Source organism: Trichoderma reesei (genome assembly GCF_000167675.1).
Source record: "Trichoderma reesei QM6a unplaced genomic scaffold TRIREscaffold_1, whole genome shotgun sequence".
Lineage (NCBI taxonomy): Eukaryota > Fungi > Ascomycota > Sordariomycetes > Hypocreales > Hypocreaceae > Trichoderma > Trichoderma reesei.
The window spans coordinates 235,205-252,203 of record NW_006711148.1 but is presented as its reverse complement, the minus strand read 5'-3'; the positions used below and the strand labels follow the sequence as shown (position 1 = coordinate 252,203).

At 54.1% G+C, this 16,999-nt stretch overlaps 4 protein-coding genes across 4 annotated transcripts; 3 read left to right on the top strand and 1 right to left on the bottom strand.

Moving 5' to 3' along the window:
• Nucleotides 1–1,046: 1,046 nt before the first annotated feature.
• TRIREDRAFT_119556 (uncharacterized protein) lies at nt 1,047–4,053 on the top strand (the record flags this gene model as incomplete). Its single annotated transcript, XM_006961473.1, has 5 exons — nt 1,047–1,552; nt 1,612–1,707; nt 1,772–2,445; nt 2,511–3,507; nt 3,581–4,053. Exons 1-5 carry the CDS (start codon nt 1,426–1,428, stop codon nt 4,051–4,053), a joined length of 2,367 nt encoding a protein of 788 aa, XP_006961535.1. The 5' UTR covers nt 1,047–1,425.
• A 301-nt stretch (nt 4,054–4,354) lies between these two features.
• TRIREDRAFT_119555 (uncharacterized protein) lies at nt 4,355–5,668 on the bottom strand (the record flags this gene model as incomplete). The annotated part of the gene is made up of 4 exons (XM_006961070.1): nt 4,355–5,152; nt 5,237–5,350; nt 5,426–5,575; nt 5,648–5,668. 4 exons carry the CDS (start codon nt 5,666–5,668, stop codon nt 4,355–4,357), a joined length of 1,083 nt encoding a protein of 360 aa, XP_006961132.1.
• A 765-nt stretch (nt 5,669–6,433) lies between these two features.
• Nucleotides 6,434–7,982, top strand: TRIREDRAFT_119554 (uncharacterized protein; the record flags this gene model as incomplete). The annotated part of the gene is made up of 2 exons (XM_006961472.1): nt 6,434–7,051; nt 7,118–7,982. The coding sequence occupies exons 1-2, from the start codon at nt 6,465–6,467 to the stop codon at nt 7,980–7,982; spliced, it is 1,452 nt and encodes a 483-aa protein (XP_006961534.1). The 5' UTR covers nt 6,434–6,464.
• Nucleotides 7,983–11,252: 3,270 nt separating this feature from the next.
• TRIREDRAFT_54710 (uncharacterized protein) lies at nt 11,253–14,100 on the top strand (the record flags this gene model as incomplete). Its single annotated transcript, XM_006961471.1, has 5 exons — nt 11,253–11,748; nt 11,989–12,719; nt 12,777–12,938; nt 13,024–13,452; nt 13,513–14,100. The coding sequence occupies 5 exons, from the start codon at nt 11,253–11,255 to the stop codon at nt 14,098–14,100; spliced, it is 2,406 nt and encodes an 801-aa protein (XP_006961533.1).
• Between the last annotated feature and the right edge of the window lie 2,899 nt (nt 14,101–16,999).

Genomic DNA, 16,999 nt, shown 5'->3' with positions numbered 1-16,999 from the left:
TGCTACTACATACTACTACCATGTACTAGTATATCCATCCATACTACACAGTCGATCCTTCGAAAAGCCCACCCGTGCGGGGCTTGCCTTATGCATGTCCGTTTGCTTCTCGCCCTCGGCCGCTCTGCAGAAACGCAACCGCACCAACAGGCCAGAAGGAGGTGCAATGCCGATGAGTTGTCAACCCAACCGGCTTACCATGCGCTCGTCCGGTGCGAGAGTGGCATCCCACCTCTCAGTCCCTCATCAGGTCCGCCTGCTAGTCGTTGGACTAACTCTGCAAGCAGCAGAGTAAGCAGCTAGTATCTTTGGACAATTGCCCAGCTAGTGCTATGCTCATCTTCTACACACCGTTTCTTTTCGCCGACGAGACTGACTGACTCTTTGGCCACTTTAGACGAGAGAGACATCTCGGTCGTTGCCCATCACGCTCCACGGACAGGACAAACCAACCTTACGAGTATTACCTATCCCAGCTTAGGTTCTCTGATGAGCCTTTATGCCTGGCTCCTGTCATCATGCTGAGGAATATCTGCAATGTGGCTATGCCTGATTATAGATACAGGGACAAGTATAGCCTCTTCGAGGCCACAGCTTGTCACTCGCCAATGCTGCTATGTACTATCTAGTTGGCAGCAATGCGCGGTTTAGCCTGTTGAGCCGTCGGCACTGCTGGATCCCCATCCCAGGCGATAATACCTGCAGGAAGGGGGAAAAGAACGGCCAAGGCAACGGCTCACATTGCCACTGGAATCCCCGGGACACGGCTGCGTCCAGTCTCTGTCTGGCTTCTCACCTTTTCCCGTCATGTGCGACTTTGCGTGGCCCACAGGCTGCAGCCTTTCCCTTTCCAATGCGATATGAGATGCTGTTGTGCCTCAACCCATCCATAGCCGAGTTGAGTCCCAACTAGCGGCCCGCCTTGCGTACCACGTCTCCGGGCCTCTTAACTCAGCCCTGGCCGGTCGTTCTTGTTCTAGCTTTTGGTGTCTGCATTGATGTGCACCTTGCCCACGATCGCCTCGTTAATCGTACAGGATCAAGCGGACTTCGTGTCCAAGTCAGGCCCAGCGCGTGTATAGCCGATTCTTCAGGGGCGCCTTGCATGGGCCTCAGCAGACATTTTGCTGCTATCAATGTAGTAGCTGTCCGCTGAACACTTCGGCTGCTGCTTTCAGCTGGACGGGGCGGAAGTTTCGGGCACATTTTGCCTCTCGCCTCACCTTATCTGGTCACCGTCTCATCACCGACTGTCCTTGCTTTTCTCTTTCTCCGATGGCTTAGTAGAGTCCGATACCATATTCATCTTCTCGAGCAGCTGCATTCACACATCGTCATATGATGCACGCCGGTTGCCCCCAGTACAGCTAAAAACATCCTCCTCTGCCTCTCATATCGCCAGCTTCCCCGGCCAAATAGACAAACATGTTTTCTAAAGCTACCACGAGAGCGGCTCTTCTAGCATTGCTACTGCAGCCTATACAAGCACAGTTCAGCAACTGGGCTGATGACCAAATCAACACAACCATATGTATCTGGACCGAGCCTAGAGGTATCGTATTGCCAATAAGCTACCGCTCTTCTCTCGCCATTGCTGACGATTGAGCGTAGCGGCCCTCATCCGGAATAAAATCTACCTTGATGGAGGCAACATCAACTGGCTGCCGGGGCTAAAGGACGGGTCGAATGGGCCGGTCGTGAGTTCCGGTATGTAGAGCCTCGAGCCTATGTGACGATGCCAATGACATGGCTTGCTTACGTCGTTTTACAGGAAACTTCCAGGGAATCCTTCTGACGTACAATTTGAGTTACGCATTCACCCCTGAGACGAACGTTACGGGTCTCTTGCTGCAAGATAAGTTATCAAAAGCATTGGGAGGGCTTGGGCAGACCAACGGCGACTCACCAAACTACGTCGACGGCGCCCTCCTCGCCAACGATGACGAATTCTTTTTCTATGGCGGTTTGCCTCTGGGCGATAGGCTTCAGTATGCAGCTCCGGCCAAAGACGATCTCTTAGTCTACCAGGTCTACCAGTACGGAGCTGAGAAGCCTCTGTTTGAGCCGGGGTTTCATAGATTGGACAATCTGCCGAACAGTGTCAGTCAGTTTGTGACCTATGGTGGTGCAGCCAACGCTCCCTCTGAGAACCTGGCCTGGTACTTCTCGGGGTCGACCTCCCAATCTGGCGGAGCCATCTTTCAAAATTTCAACGACACCACGAGGCCGTCAAGGATCGCCAACTCTCTCATCACGCTTGATATGACGACACAAGGAGCTGAGAAGTGGAGCAATAAGTCTTTGCCCAGCACGATCAAGGGTCGTGCAAGCTCTGAGCTCGTTTGGGTCCCTGTTGGCGCGAAAGGCATCCTCGTTGCTCTTGGAGGTGTCGTTTTCCCCGAATACGCCAATGCAACTCGGGAGTCTCAAGATGCCAAAGCTAGCGTAAGCTCTCTGCCCGATGAGAATGCCGCTTTTTTTTATATTTGCGTCTAAAGATGAGTGTATAGGAATCTCAAAGCCCTGCCTTCATGCGCGCAATCGATGTTTACGACGTCGCTGGCAACAAGTGGTATACGCAACCAACCAAGGATGGTCCCGGCACACGAGCTCGTGGATGTGCTGTCGTTGCCACTGCGTCCGACAGCTCTAGCTTCAATATCTACTACTATGGTGGGTACGATGGTATTGACCCTACCAAACCTTTCCACGACGACGTCTGGGTCCTTTCTCTGCCGTCCTTCACGTGGACCCAGATCAACAATGGCACGGAATCCCACGCGCGGGCAGGGCACAAGTGCTTCACTCCGTATCCCGATCAAATGATGATTATTGGTGGCTACACACCCGCTTCCGGCACAACCTTGAAATGTCTAGAGGATGGACCTATCGTCATGTTCAATCTAACCAGTGGAGAATGGATGGATTCTTATGATCCCACCGTCTACGGCGACTATGGCGTCCCTGAGAAGGTTCAGGCCGTCATCGGAGGAACAGCGTCGGGCGGCGCAACAGCTACCAAACCGGCTGCCTCCGGCTGGGCAGATCCGGACCTTGGCAAGGTGTTTGATACGTCGTATGATCAGAAGAAGATCACGACCTACTGGCCCTATCCAGCAATAGAGTCGGCCCATCCTCCTGCGCAACCATCACCGACTCCTCCTTCGAAATCCGGAGGACTCCCATCTTGGGTAGGGCCAGTCCTGGGCGTTATTCTGGGCCTCATTGCCCTGACATGCATTATCGTCTTGTTCTGCCTTTGGCGACGACGAAAGAACATCGGAAACCGCTCAAGCACGAATACTAGCGATGAAGCCGGACACAGAATCCTCTCGTGGATCCGAGGACAGCCAGCCACTAACAAGGCTCCGACGGAAACCACCACTGAAGTGACCCCAGGGAGCCCCGAGATGCGTGAATACGTGTACCCCAGTTTTACGCCGTCGAATTCGGCATCTGTGCCCCCTGAGCATCATGAAATGGCCGATACGCAGTTGGTGGAGCTTCGTACGTTTACCCGCCTCCCCATTCGTTCCATAAGAGTGAAAGATTTTAGGCTAACCACAGCATTGTGTTGAAGCTGATACGACACGGGTCGAACTTCAGGATACCGGGCTGTCGCCGATGGATATTCGTGAGCGGTACTCTCACTGGTTCCCGGGCAGAACCGACGATGGCTTGCCCAGCCCAACCAGAAGCTCACTTCAAAGCACGTCTGCGCGCAACACGGTATCCCCTATCAAGGATCGAAACAGCGACTCGCATACGGCTATTTCAAGCGCCCTCCCTTCTCCCCCGCTTCCAGAAGCCGGCGAAAATGACGAAAAGTCTCTGCTGCCTACCCCTGAACCAGCAACCACCCCGGCAGCCGAGAAAAAGGCCGAGTCGACGGACGAGTCAGCGAGATCTCCAGAAGGCCATGAGTTTGTGGTGTCGCCTCCAACTGCGGAAGAGAAGCCTGGTGACGACTATCTGACAGTGAAGAAGACGTCATCTTCAAGCAGCCCAACTACGCGGAAAAGCGTGTTCAAGGAACAGCATGATGATACCTAGACCGGTGTAATCTAGAGGCGCAACAGCGCAGCAACTGCGTTGCATGACAGGTGGCCCTTTGTGGTTTACTTTTTCTTTATCATGATGATGCATCAAGTTACGAAACTGTTATATACGATTGTATACCCACTCCTACTTTTATGAAATTTATCTTGCGTTCCTGCAGAGCCTGGGCTGTGATGCAGAAGTATTTTGTGTATCCTATTCCAATCGTGTTCCCACCTTGACGTCACACATAAGAAGAAAATGCCAACCAGAAAAACCAGTGAAGGAAAGGTAGTAAGCAGCTGTGCTGCGATCCTTAGACTTCGACCAGCTCGTCATCCTCATCTGCTTCAACCTCCTTCACGCGCTCCTCTGTACCCTCCTCTGCCCCTTCCGGCGCCTCATCTCTCATGAGAACCTGTACAAGCCTATCGCATGCCTCCTGGACGCCCTCATCATTGACGCTCATGTGCGTCTCCCGAATGATGGGGTACACCTTGACCTTCCTCATCAGGTCACGGCCTTCCCGCGTCGTCGTCAACAAGGTCAACGTCTCGACGTGAGTCTGGATGTTGGACGTATCCGAGTCACGCTTCTTGTCAGGAGGCAGGAGCTGCAAATCGGGCAGCATGTCCATTGAGTCATCATCATCGTACTCTTCATTGCCGGTAATCGGCAGAAGCACATAAGGCAGGATATCAATCCCCGAGTCTGACAAAAACGACGGATGAGCGGAAACTTCAAACGCCGCGTTCTTGATGGTGTTGGCGACGCCCTTCCTGCGGATATCAGACTTGTGCTCCGTAAAGACCTTGAGCTTCGTCAGGGGGATGACGCCGTCGTAGGGCTGCTCGGCGAGGAAGTACTGCCTGACGTCGGCGTGCTTGGCGAGGTCGGCGAAGACATAGGCGAGGTAGTCAAAGTCTGCCTTTTTGTTGTAGGCGCCGTCCTGGCCCTTGACGAAGAGGTCCATGAGGTGGTCGATGACGCGGTCGGAGGAGGAGAGCTGGGAGGGGGTTTCTTGGGTTCTGTGGAGGATGGATTTGGTGTGGGAGTGCTTGGAGAGATTGGCTAGGAGCATGGCTAAAAGGTCTGCGTTTGGCTCTTCGGGATGCTTTATTTTTTTTCATCATCATGTTAGGATGTGAGAACAGTTTGGGTCTGAGTTGGGATGGGATGAGGGAGGGGAGGGACGTACGACGATGTGTGAGAAGACCATTTCGAGAAACTTTTCGTCTGTCGCTACAAATTCGAGGATTTCTTGGTCTCCTGTCAAATTGATGAGGATTGTCAAGGCATGTTCGGCGATTTTCTATACAGATGCAGAAGAATCAGCTCTCTATATCCGGCCCAGTGAAATGAGTGTGAGGCAGAGAGGACCGCCTACCGGAATGTCCCGGACAAGGAACTTGAGGTGCTTGACTGGCTTGAGTTGCTCAGTTTTGAAGATGGAAGGTTCAGTTTCTGAGAACGGGACGAGGTTCTCTATGGCGACGGCCCTGATTTGGGGGTTTGGATGAGCGATGAAGCCCACGAGCTGTGGATGTGAGGTTTAGCATGTTTCTTCTTCGTCTAGGCATATATCTTCTGAGTTGCTGGTGCGATGTACCTCTTCTAACTCTGTCGGCATGGTGGTTCCTCGTTATGCTTAATGAATGAATGATTGAAATGAAAAATTATGATGTTTTTACATATGGGATGCCTATGACGATCAAGTAAAGAATGCCGCTTATCGTATGAAATATTTTGGAGGGGCAAGGCTGTATGGGTTTTGACAGTAGTGGGGAGAAAAAATGCTTGGGGGCGGCGTCATAGGCGGTTTTTGGCTAGCTGTTTTAGGCAGTGTTTAAAGAGGTCGCATGAATGGCAAGACGACGAATTCTATAGGAGAGATTCACGCATATCAACGTGATGAATACCCGAATCAACTTATCCTGAGGCGATAAGACGTTTCACGTTCATGAGGTTTGAGTATCAATACATCTCTATGAGGAAACTCGGGAACATGCGCTTGAGATTGGTTGATCCGGGTGCTATCGCTGACCGCAGAAGATGCTCCCTTTCTTGAAAAGAAGATAGTAAGATGAATGAACCATAACTCCGGATTCATCATTTTGCCTTTTGCCAAAATTCTCCAGAATAGAAGCATTTCTCCGTAGGTAGGTATAAGTCGAAGAGCACCTTGACTGCTTCAACCTCACTTACAAGTCAAAGGCGTTGAGTCGCAAGCTGTGGGTTTTCGGTGCGGCGCGCTAAGCCTAATTCGCCGAGAGGGGTGGCAGATCGATAAGACACAAATTTTTGATTTTCTGCCCACCAACGAAGTTCGTCCGGACCCAGCAAAAACAGATTCGCACTCTGATACCCAATCTTGCGGTCGCCACGATAGTCAAAAGGTACCGCAATCAACAATATCAGAGAGCAAGATGCCCAAGGCAACGACCCCGACAGCGACGCGCCCCGGGCGGCGTCACAACCCCCTGGAAGACGATGTCCTCGCGACGGGCATTCTGCGAAACAAGCCTACCAAGAGAAAGGGCAAGGACGTTGACGAATCCGAGGAGACCTTTGTCGACTCCAAGGCCTCCAAGAACATCCTGCGGATAGGTCGTGAGCTGATGGAGGAGGAGAATGCCGATAAGCCAGTACAAAAGACCACGGTGGACAACTTTGGCTACGACTCAAGATTCGGCGAGGAGGACGGCGAGCAGAAGGGCTACGACGACGAAGAGGCCTGGGGCGACGAGGATGAGATGGTAGAGGACGTTGAGGTCGATCCTGAAGACCTTGATACGTACAGGAAATTCATGGGCGACGAGGAGGAAGACGACCTGCTGAAGCACGGCTGGGACCTCAAGCCTTCCGGCGCCCCCCAAGGCGAGTCTGTCAACCTGGCCGATCTGATTCTGGAGAAGATCGCGGCGCATGAGGCAGCGCAGGCCGGCGGAGGCAACGTCCGCGCGCCTGACGACGACTATGAGCTTCCACCCAAGGTCGTGGAAGTGTACACAAAGTAAGTAGTGCCGCTTTTCCGTGTCAATTCCACCTAGTGTTGCGGGCTCGACTCTAACAGCAGCAGGATTGGCGAGATCCTCTCCCGATACAAGTCTGGACCTCTACCCAAGCCTTTCAAGATTCTGCCCACGATCCCTCACTGGGAGGACATCATCGACGTCACCAGGCCCGAGAACTGGACGCCCAACGCCTGCTACCAAGCGACCAGGATTTTCGTCTCGGCCAAGCCTGGCGTGGTCCAGCGGTTTCTGGAGATGGTCATCTTGGAAAAGGTCCGCGAGGATATCTACGAAACGAAGAAGCTCAACGTTCACCTGTTCAACTCTCTCAAGAAGGCCCTCTACAAGCCTGCGGCATTCTTCAAGGGTTTCCTGTTCCCTCTGATTGGCAGCGGCACCTGCACACTGCGAGAGGCGCACATCATCTCAGCAGTGTTGGCGCGGGTTTCTATCCCCGTGCTGCACTCTGCTGCGGCCATCAAGGGCCTCTGCGACATTGCCGCTCAGGAGGCCTCCCAGGGCAGCGAAGGAGGCGGCGCGACTAACATCTTCATCAAGACTCTGCTGGAGAAGAAGTACGCGCTTCCCTACCAGGCTATTGACGCCCTCGTCTTCCACTTCCTGAGATTCCGCGCCGAGGACCCAGCTGCCGCCAGGGCTGGCGATAGCATGACCGTCGTCATGAGCGGGTCGGATTACAGGGCCAAGCTGCCGGTTATCTGGCACCAGAGCCTGCTGGCGTTTGCGCAGAGGTACAAGGGCGACATCACCGAGGACCAGCGTGAAGCACTGCTGGACCTGCTGTTGACACACGGCCACTCCGCCATTGGCCCCGAAGTCAGACGAGAACTGCTGGCCGGACGAGGCCGTGGAGTTCCCTTGGAGCCCCAGGGCATGGCTCTGGACGGCGACGATACGATGGAGATGTGATGCACAGGTGCATGGCACCCTCAGACAAGCGAGAGCGGGTGGTTGACGGGAACATGTTTGGCGTTTCGGCGTGTTTGAAATTGGGCAACAACAAAAATGGAATATTTCAAGTTATATGGGCGGAAGGACGACGTCCCATGAGATCATGTCACATGCGACAATACCAATCAACATTTCTTCTCTTTCTCCTGCCCACGTCGATCAAATGAAGAGTGAAGCATCGAATGCTTGTGTGATGCCAAACACCCCTGAAGACAAGACGCGGTCAAGTCTCAGGTTCCCCATAGCAGGAACATTTGTCGGACCTTCCATGGGGCGTGCGTACCTAACTCGGGTTCGTCATGGCCACGTTGACACTTTTTTTTTCAAAGACTCTGACTGCAAATCCTTCTGCTTCCTGACATACCTACCTACTAATCATACCTACCTAGTATCTTCTCCATATCAACCTTGACGAGCTCTGTGACGATCTCAAGAGGAGGTTCAATATTTTCTTTTCAACTTCCTTTTCTGTCTTCTCTGTTTCTAGAGCAATCCATTTTCTCTACCCATGTTGTTCATCTTCTATTGCGATTACCAGTCGGCAGATGTTCAATAGTATCAACCTCACTCCCACCGTTCCCCCGAGACCTGCCATCTTCCCACCTTCTGTCACGATCGTCCATCATGCCCGATGACAGACACACAAATGCAGCAGCAGGCAACACCACAAGCTCTCGTGATGTCAAGTCCGCACAGATTTTCCCTTATAAATGACCAGCCTTCTGACAGTGCTGACCGCATTTGCAGCTACTTTGATCTCGCAGTCCACTCTATACCTGGCCCACCATGTTTCCTTCTCTCCCTCGCGCCGACGGCTATGAACGCTCACGACCAGCCTCGATCTACCCCCTAGGAGAGGGCGATGCAAGACGGCGCCTTCTCAAACTCCAATTCGCCAACTGAATGGCCACAGCAGAGAACGAGGGTCAGCTCGTTGTCCGCTTCCGCCTCGAAATTCGGCGTCGATCCGCCCCGGCCGCCACACGAGGGCTACGAGTAGGTCTGGTTCCCAGAGGGATTCTGGGCGGAGAGGCAGCTTACGTCAAGCTTGCCTCGCAAGAGCAATGCCAGTTCCAACTCTCGCTTCTAGAAGTGGCGCTCACGATCTGGCAAGTCCGCGAGCGAGACGGATGCACTCCCCGAGGGGCTGCAGGCCTCCCGTGTGGCCTCCTTTTCCGGACCGAAGCCGAGATATGAGCCCCCGAAACAAGATCTGCCGCCCATTCAGCAGGTCCGGACTCCCTATCTATCCGAATCCGACCACGTATTCTCCCTTCAACACCCGACTATGGCGTCTGTGTCGCCTGGCACTGTTGCAATGACCCCATCTAAGTCGCAGCAGTCCAGCGAGAGCATTGTTGTATCGCCCGGTCCAAAGAATGGTCGACCCATGGGTTTCTCGGAGGAGCCTTTGCCTGATGGCCGTGCTCAAGCATCCTTGAAACCCGCTGCTCCGCTGAGTCCCCTGGTCTCTCCGAGGATTTTGTATCTGAAAGCCAAGAAGGAAATTGAGTCCAAGCTCAAGCATCAACAACCCGACGATTCATACCTCGACCATTCGACGGACGCTGATCTTCAGACAGGCTCTGCGCTGGGGACTGGGCGCTCTAGCAAGAAACAAAGTGCGGACGAAGACTCTCGTACGCGCTCAACGATTGAAGGCGCTCGAAGATTCCTCGCCGCCCAGAGCATCAGTAGGACGGGAACATGGTTCAAGGATGAGCATCATACTCTGAAGATAGGCCGCAAACTCTTCGGGAAGGCTCCATGGCATCGGAAGGAATCCAATGACTCCATCAACAGCGTTTCCAGCTCCGTCAGGGCAGTACTTAAGGGCCAGACACCTCCTGCGTCTCCTGCGAATCAATGGTTGAGATATACGAGTGCGTTGGCAGCCATCTAAGAGCGACGGAAGATGGTATGAAGTTAACCCTGAGCCTTCAGATAGCTATAACACATCCAATACCACGTTTCCCGGAGGTGTAAGTAGCACTCCTGCATCTGCTTTCGCCTTCCGTCTTGCCCGCATCAGCTTATACCCTGATAGGAGGCCGTCCGAGTCAGCACACCTCCCTTGGATGAAGACACGGCCGATGGCAGACCTCGTGGCTTCTTCACGTCACTGACGCCGCCCTTGGCGGACGGCGAAACCAGCACCAAGGCTACACCACCCGTGCGCTCGACGAAGCGCTATAGTGTCCATGGTCAGCCTCGCCAGTGGTGGGATCAGATGCCTCAGCGGACAGGTCGCCGCGACCACTCAGGGGCAACCGGCAACAAGTTCGAGTTCGACGTGCTGGAACACCTGCCGGGGAGCCCGTTGTGCCCTGCCGACAAACGGCACAAGAGCGGCGGCACAGGCGTGTGTGTGTATCACGGCCGGAGGAAAACCGGATCACACCTCCGGGAGAAGCTGAGTAGAGGAGAAGGAGACTATTCATCGTCGGACCTGGGTTGACGAACGGGCCTTTGCCGCGCCCCAGCTTTCACGTTTCTTGACGTGCCCGCTTCCCCTAAAAGATTGGGTTATATCTTGTTCCTGCATGCACTTGTATGGTATTGTCTCAGTTTCTAGTGAATCCAATGATATTGTATGGTGCTCCCATAGTTATAGGTGTTGTGTCCAGTCAGTTGTTTCGCCTGACGATGTATGCCGACGGAGAGTTCCAAGTCAATTGCCTAATCGGGCATTTGACAATGAACGTACCAGATTGGCGATATGCAAGAATCTCTGTGGTAGTACGTAATTGGACTCATCTTGGAGAAGTACTACCTACGAATATATAGTGATCTTTAATTAGTAGAATTGTAATAGCAAACATGAAGTGAAAAGAACGAGTTTGGCAACTAAATGACAACAGGTCATAAAAGCATACAAGATGCTACAGGTACTGATGTACCTAGGTAGTAGGTAGCTCCCAGCAACAGTGGCCTGCCCTGGTCTTGGACGAGCCGCATCGGCGCTACAGCGCTAAATTAACGCGTCTGGCCACCTGGAAAACGCGCCACACGCGTGCCAGCTTAAGTGGCAGGCAGGTCTAGGTTAACCTCATCCATCCCTCAACCTCGAACCTCGAACCTCGCAAGGGCAGGACAAGACAAATTCTCGTTCTCGCACCTCGACAGCCCTTTGACCAACGTAATGCACCACTCATCCGCTTGATGAGCGCATTGCCATTCTAGTCGTGCCATCTCTAGGCGCTGTCACACGCCCCGAGGCCAAGAGCAATGGAGCTCGACGAATCATTAGGAAACCGAAAGCGCTCCTTTGCCGAACACGACCAAGGTCTCGATTCCGAGGCCGCCTACAAGAAGCGCCGACTCGATGGCGAGAACGCAGAGGTGCCGGCGCCGGGGGCCCTGAGCAGCTTCGCCTCGGCCATCTCGGGCGTGTTTGGCTACGGCAAAAAGGCTGCGGCTGCAGAGTCAACGGGCGAGGTCGTCGACAAGGGCGCCGTTCCCCAGCCAAAGCCGCAGGCGCAGCAGCAGCAGCAGCAGCAGCAGCAGCCACTGTCCACGACAACAGCGAACAAGGCCCGGCCGGCGATCAAGCTTGCGGCGCTGCTGGGGACGAAGTGGGATACGGGAGATGCGCCGCCGAAAAAGGGGAGAGGGGGCAGACGCAAGGTGATTCCCGTGCGAGACGAGACCTTTGTGTCACCCAAGCAGGAAGCACCGCCTTCGGGCAGAGGCAGAGGCAGAGGGCGAGGCAGAGGCAGCAGAGGTGGGAGAGGCAGCAGAGGAGGCCGTGGGAGGGGGGGCGCCAGAGGCAGACCGAGGAAAGAAGAACACTTGGACGAGGAGGAGGAGGAGGACAACGACGACAAAGAGAGCATCGACGTGATTGCTGAGGAGCCCGAGCTGGAAGGTGTCGATGCGCCTCATGAATCGCCTTCAACGGTGCGCTCGATCAAGCGTCTCGACTTGGTGCCGCTTTCGAATGGCTTGGTGGACGATACTGCAGACGAGCTCTCGACGAATGAATACCCTGCCGTTGGCCCTCTGGGCAGCCGGAACTTGAACCTCACTCAAAGATTGGCTGAATCTACTGCCTCGGCGGCGTCGACACCAAAGAGCATATTATCACCAACGAAGAAACGAGGACCCCGACCACTGAAGAATGTGTCTTTCGACCAAACAAACGATGCCCAAGTCTCTACGGAAGTCTTCTTCGAGGATCTGCCAAAAGAGCCAAGCGCCAGAAAGAAGCCCGGCCGAAAGCCCAAGCAGGCTGAGCCTATCGCCGCAGCCTCGGACGAGATCGTGTGCGGCATATGCTCTAGTCCGGAATCCGAAGCACCCAACGAAATCATCCTCTGCGACAACTGCGACTTTGCCGTACACCAAATGTGCTACGGCGTGCGTGAGATTCCAGAGGGCGACTGGCTGTGCAAATCGTGCGCGCAGGAGGATGTTTTGGGCTTGGCGAAGAAGCCGGCCGAGGAGGTTTCCGAGGAGGTCGCTGACGCGGTAGCGGCGCCTGTCAGTGAGGTGCCAGATATTCCCAACCTGGACTTTCACTTGCGCGCCCTGCAGAGGGTTCTGCTGGATCGGTGTACTGGCCGGAGGTCGATTCGCATGTTTGGCCAGCAGGACCAGTACGAGAAGGCGCATCAGCTGATTGAGCAGACTGTTGTGGCGGGCGAGGGGAACTCTATGCTCCTTATCGGGCCCAGGGGATGTGGGAAGACGACGGTATGTTGACGATTACGCTGGGATCTGGACACGGTATGCTGACGCGGTTTGGCATAGATGATCAACAACATTGTCAAGGATATGTCGCGGGAGCATCGTCAAGACTTTCACATCGTTAGGCTCAACGGGTTTATTCACACAGACGACAAGTTGGCGCTCAAGGAGATCTGGCGGCAGCTGGGCAAGGAGATGCAGGTTGACGACGACTTGCTGACGCGGGTGAGTGCCAGCTTTTTGTCTCTTCTTATGGCTGATTGCATCCTTTTACTGACATTGATGCTTTCTCTTCTTCTTCCACGTGCAGTCCAACTATGCGGATACCATGGCATCCCTATTGGCACTGCTGTCCCACCCCTCCGAAATCATAGGGCAAGACGAGGGCGTCACGTCGCAATCCGTCATCTTCATCATTGACGAGTTTGATCTGTTTGCGACTCATCCCAGGCAGACTCTTCTCTACAACCTGTTTGACATTGCGCAGTCGCGAAAGGCACCAATTGCGGTCCTGGGATGCACGACGCGCCTCGACGTAGTGGAGATGCTCGAGAAGAGAGTCAAGAGCCGCTTCAGCCACCGATACATTTACCTCTCGCTGCCCAAGAACTTGGCGGCCTTTTGGCAAGTCTGCCGACAGGGGCTCATGCTCGGGGATGTTGAGCCGGAGGAGGAAGGGTTGGACCGGAGCGTCGAGGGATTCACCGAGTTCCAGGCCTACTGGGATCACAAGATCGAGGTAAGTGAGAAAGTCGTCTGTCACGCTCAGATCAACCTGCTGACCACCGTTGCCATACAGGATCTCTACAAGCAGCGAGCGTTCCAAGACCTGCTGCAGTATCACTACTACACGACCAAGTCGCCGTCGGGCTTCTTCAACGAGTGGATTCTACCACTGTCGTGGCTAACGGCGAGCAACCCAGACCTCAAGATCCCAGCCGTCGGCTCGGAGCTGACGTCGCTGGCACCGCCCGACTCGCGCCTGCACCTGCTGTCGACGCTGTCGGAGCTGGACCTCGGGCTGCTGATTGCGGCCGCGCGGCTGGACATTGTGGCCGACACGGACACGGTCAACTTCGCCATGGCGTACGACGAGTACAGCACGCTGGCCGGGCGGCAGCGCGTGCAGTCGGCGACGGCGGGACTGCTGGCGCAGGGCGGCCACGCGCGGGTCTGGGGTCGCGGCGTGGCGGCCGTCGCGTGGGAGCGGCTGGTGACGCTGGGCTTGCTGGTGCCGGCGGGCGCGGGCGCGGGCGCGGGCAGCAGGAGTCAGGGGCAGCACGGGGGGCTCGAGGCCAAGATGTGGAGGGTGGACGTTGCGCTCGAGGAGATTCCGGTGGCGACGAAGCTGAGCAGCGTCTTGGCCAAGTGGTGCAAGGAGATTTGAAGGTTCTTGCATTGGTTTTTCTTCTTCTTTGTTCTTGATTTAACGTCATGGCCTGGGACACGACACGAGGGGATTTTTGCTCTATTCTTTCGTGTATTTCTTCTGCTTTTGTTTGGTTCAGCATTTCCGTCAGTGGTTCAGGGGGGGAAAGCATAAGCATGCGCTGTACAGATACACACATTAGGTAGCATAGACGGCCAAGAAGGGTTTACGAGGGGGAGCGGGCCGTTCCTGAGATGAGACGACTAATACACGGGATTATGAACTACAAATTGCATGCTGATGAAGGGGAGATGGCAGAGCGTCTGACTGAGATGTTTGTTTATTCGTACGTGGCTCGGGATATCAGATCAGATACCGTGTCAATGAATGGCTCAGGACAATTATATCCTTCTCTCGGGCAATAATAGCCTTCTCTCGGCCGAGTGAATATAGTTGAGCTATTAGCAGCGCTCCCATCTCCACCTCCTCCTCCTCCTCCTCCTCCTCCTCCTCCTGTTCCTCCTTCACATGCTTGGCCGCGGCTCAAGACGGGATTTTGCGTGTGGTGGACAGGATACTGCCTGCAACTCCCTGATAGTAAGGCTACCTACTTGTGTACCTACCTACCTACCTAGAACCGACCTACCTATCTTGTAGATGCATTTCTCTTCCCTGCCAGTGAACCCACCAGGGTTCTTTAGAAAAATCATCGAGGCTGCTGTTTGTCGTGGTGGAGTTGGAACCTGCTCGTAATATTGAGACTTGTTCCGTGCGGTGGCTCGGGCGGAGGAACTGATGTGCCCAGAGCCCGGGCCAACCAGGGGAAAACCCCATTGTTTACATGGATGCTTCCATCTGGAAAGAATCGAACTTTTCAGTTGCTCCCTGACATTTGCCTTGTCTGTGGCCAAAGGTTGTATTGATTGTTTCCCCCTGCCCCTGGTCCGCCTGCTGTAGGATTAACACAGGGGAACAAGGAGGAGATTGGTCGTATCTGTTTAGTTAAACGACGTGATTGACGGTGAATTGGTCGAATATACGGGCGGTGAATTCGGTTGCTGGTGGTGTTGGTATTACCTACCTATCTACCTACCTGTAGTAGGTAGAGAACAAGAAGCCCGAGCTTGTGGAGTTTTGGGGAGAGGCTAAGGTAGTGTTGGAGAGACGGCCTGGTTAATGCTGCCGTCGGGGTAAATGGAATTGATGGCTGGGATTTTGTAGAGAGAGGATGCCAGAGACGAGCCGGCTAGCGAAGTAAGGTGTTGTTTATTCTGTAAAAGAAGAAGAGAGATTGTGATGGCTTATTGCAGCTCAGGATGGGACTGTTACCCGTAGGGCTGTTGCTTCAAAAGTGACAGCCAAGGTCTCTCTCTGTGTGGTGGATAGGTGAGAGGTTGGGAGAAGGGGAGGGGAGGGGAGACGGCCGGGATGATTCCGGATGCCGACTTTGACTTGGTGTCGCTGCGGCAGGGGGGGGGCAACATTGGGTGCTGCACGATGTAATTCAGTATGTACGAGCAATGGCCCGTCAAGAAAGGATGAGAGTGAAGGAGATGATGATGATGATGATGGAAACAGCAGTAAAGCAGCAACAGGTGCATGGAGGCTGTATATCGGACCACTATTAGTGATGGCGGCAGTAATGCTCTTGTGCGCATCGGCCTCGGATAGCCCACCTGACGACATTCCCATTGGATGCAACCACATGAACCTACAGCAAAAAAAGAAGTTCCAAAAGAGGCATTTCGTATAAGAGCGGCTACATACGACCTTGAGCTGCCGTAGCTGGGCGGGGGACGAGATGGCAATTGCCCGGCTGTCGCGATGAGAGCGTCGATATGCCATGCATGCAGTGCAAGTGCCGCATCATCCGCGATATCCGCTTCGCTTCGGCCCTCACAGTCACTGTACTAGTTGCCTGCCTGCCTACCTACCTAGGTAGGTAGAGAGAACAGCTCACCGGTTAGGTAGGTACTGCCCACATGAAGACGTCGGGACTTTTCAAGGCTCTGCTCAGCCCTGTGAGCGCGTTGGTTCTGCGGGTTATATACGAGTATACAGACAAGGCTCCTAGGAAACCTGTGGCGCAATAGCTGGAGCTACTGCTGTTGGTAGAAGAAGTGGCATATTTGACAGCCATGGCCAAGGGCGGGGCCGAGAGTTGGGAGAATCTAAGAATAAACGGCTGACTAAGAGGCGAGGGCCGAGCTTAGCCTTGTTTTGGCGGTTCCCCTTGAGATGGGATGACGGCCAATTACCTAGTACCTCTTCGTACCCGATATGGGGAATGCGTATTACTTGATTCCATCACCGGCTTTTCATATGGATGGCATCAATCGCAGATTCACCGGCTTCTTGAGGGTTTCACGGCATTGATGAGGACTGCCGAGCTGTTATCAGTGATGATGCATCTATGTACGAGTACGAGTACAGGTGCGATTATGATACTTGAACAGCTGTCACGTGTGCTACTATTATTACATAACATGTCCATTTGCATCTGCATCTTGCGTCAAAACCCGCCCCAAAAGCGTTCTCCACCAATCAATCCTCCCCCGAGCCTCGTCTCCGTTTCGTCACAGCCAGAAACAGCCGCGGCGTCTCATTCAAAAGAACGCCGGGCTCGTCCTTTCAACTGACTCAGCGATACCGCGAAAGAAATGTGAATTCCCTGGTGATGCCGACTCCAGCTCGGAACGTTTCTACAGTACGAGGCTCGACACGGCTGGATCCTGCAGCCACTGACAAACAAGCATCCAACCAACTACAATACTAGATCCACGGACCAACTCGCCCATATCTATCGTCAGAGCCTTATTCCATATTCTCTCCTCCTCTCCATCCAGACCCTGTGCTCGCCGCTTATTTATACCCTTGCCGCCGCCTACCTACTATCACAAGCCCGGGGCTGACGCCT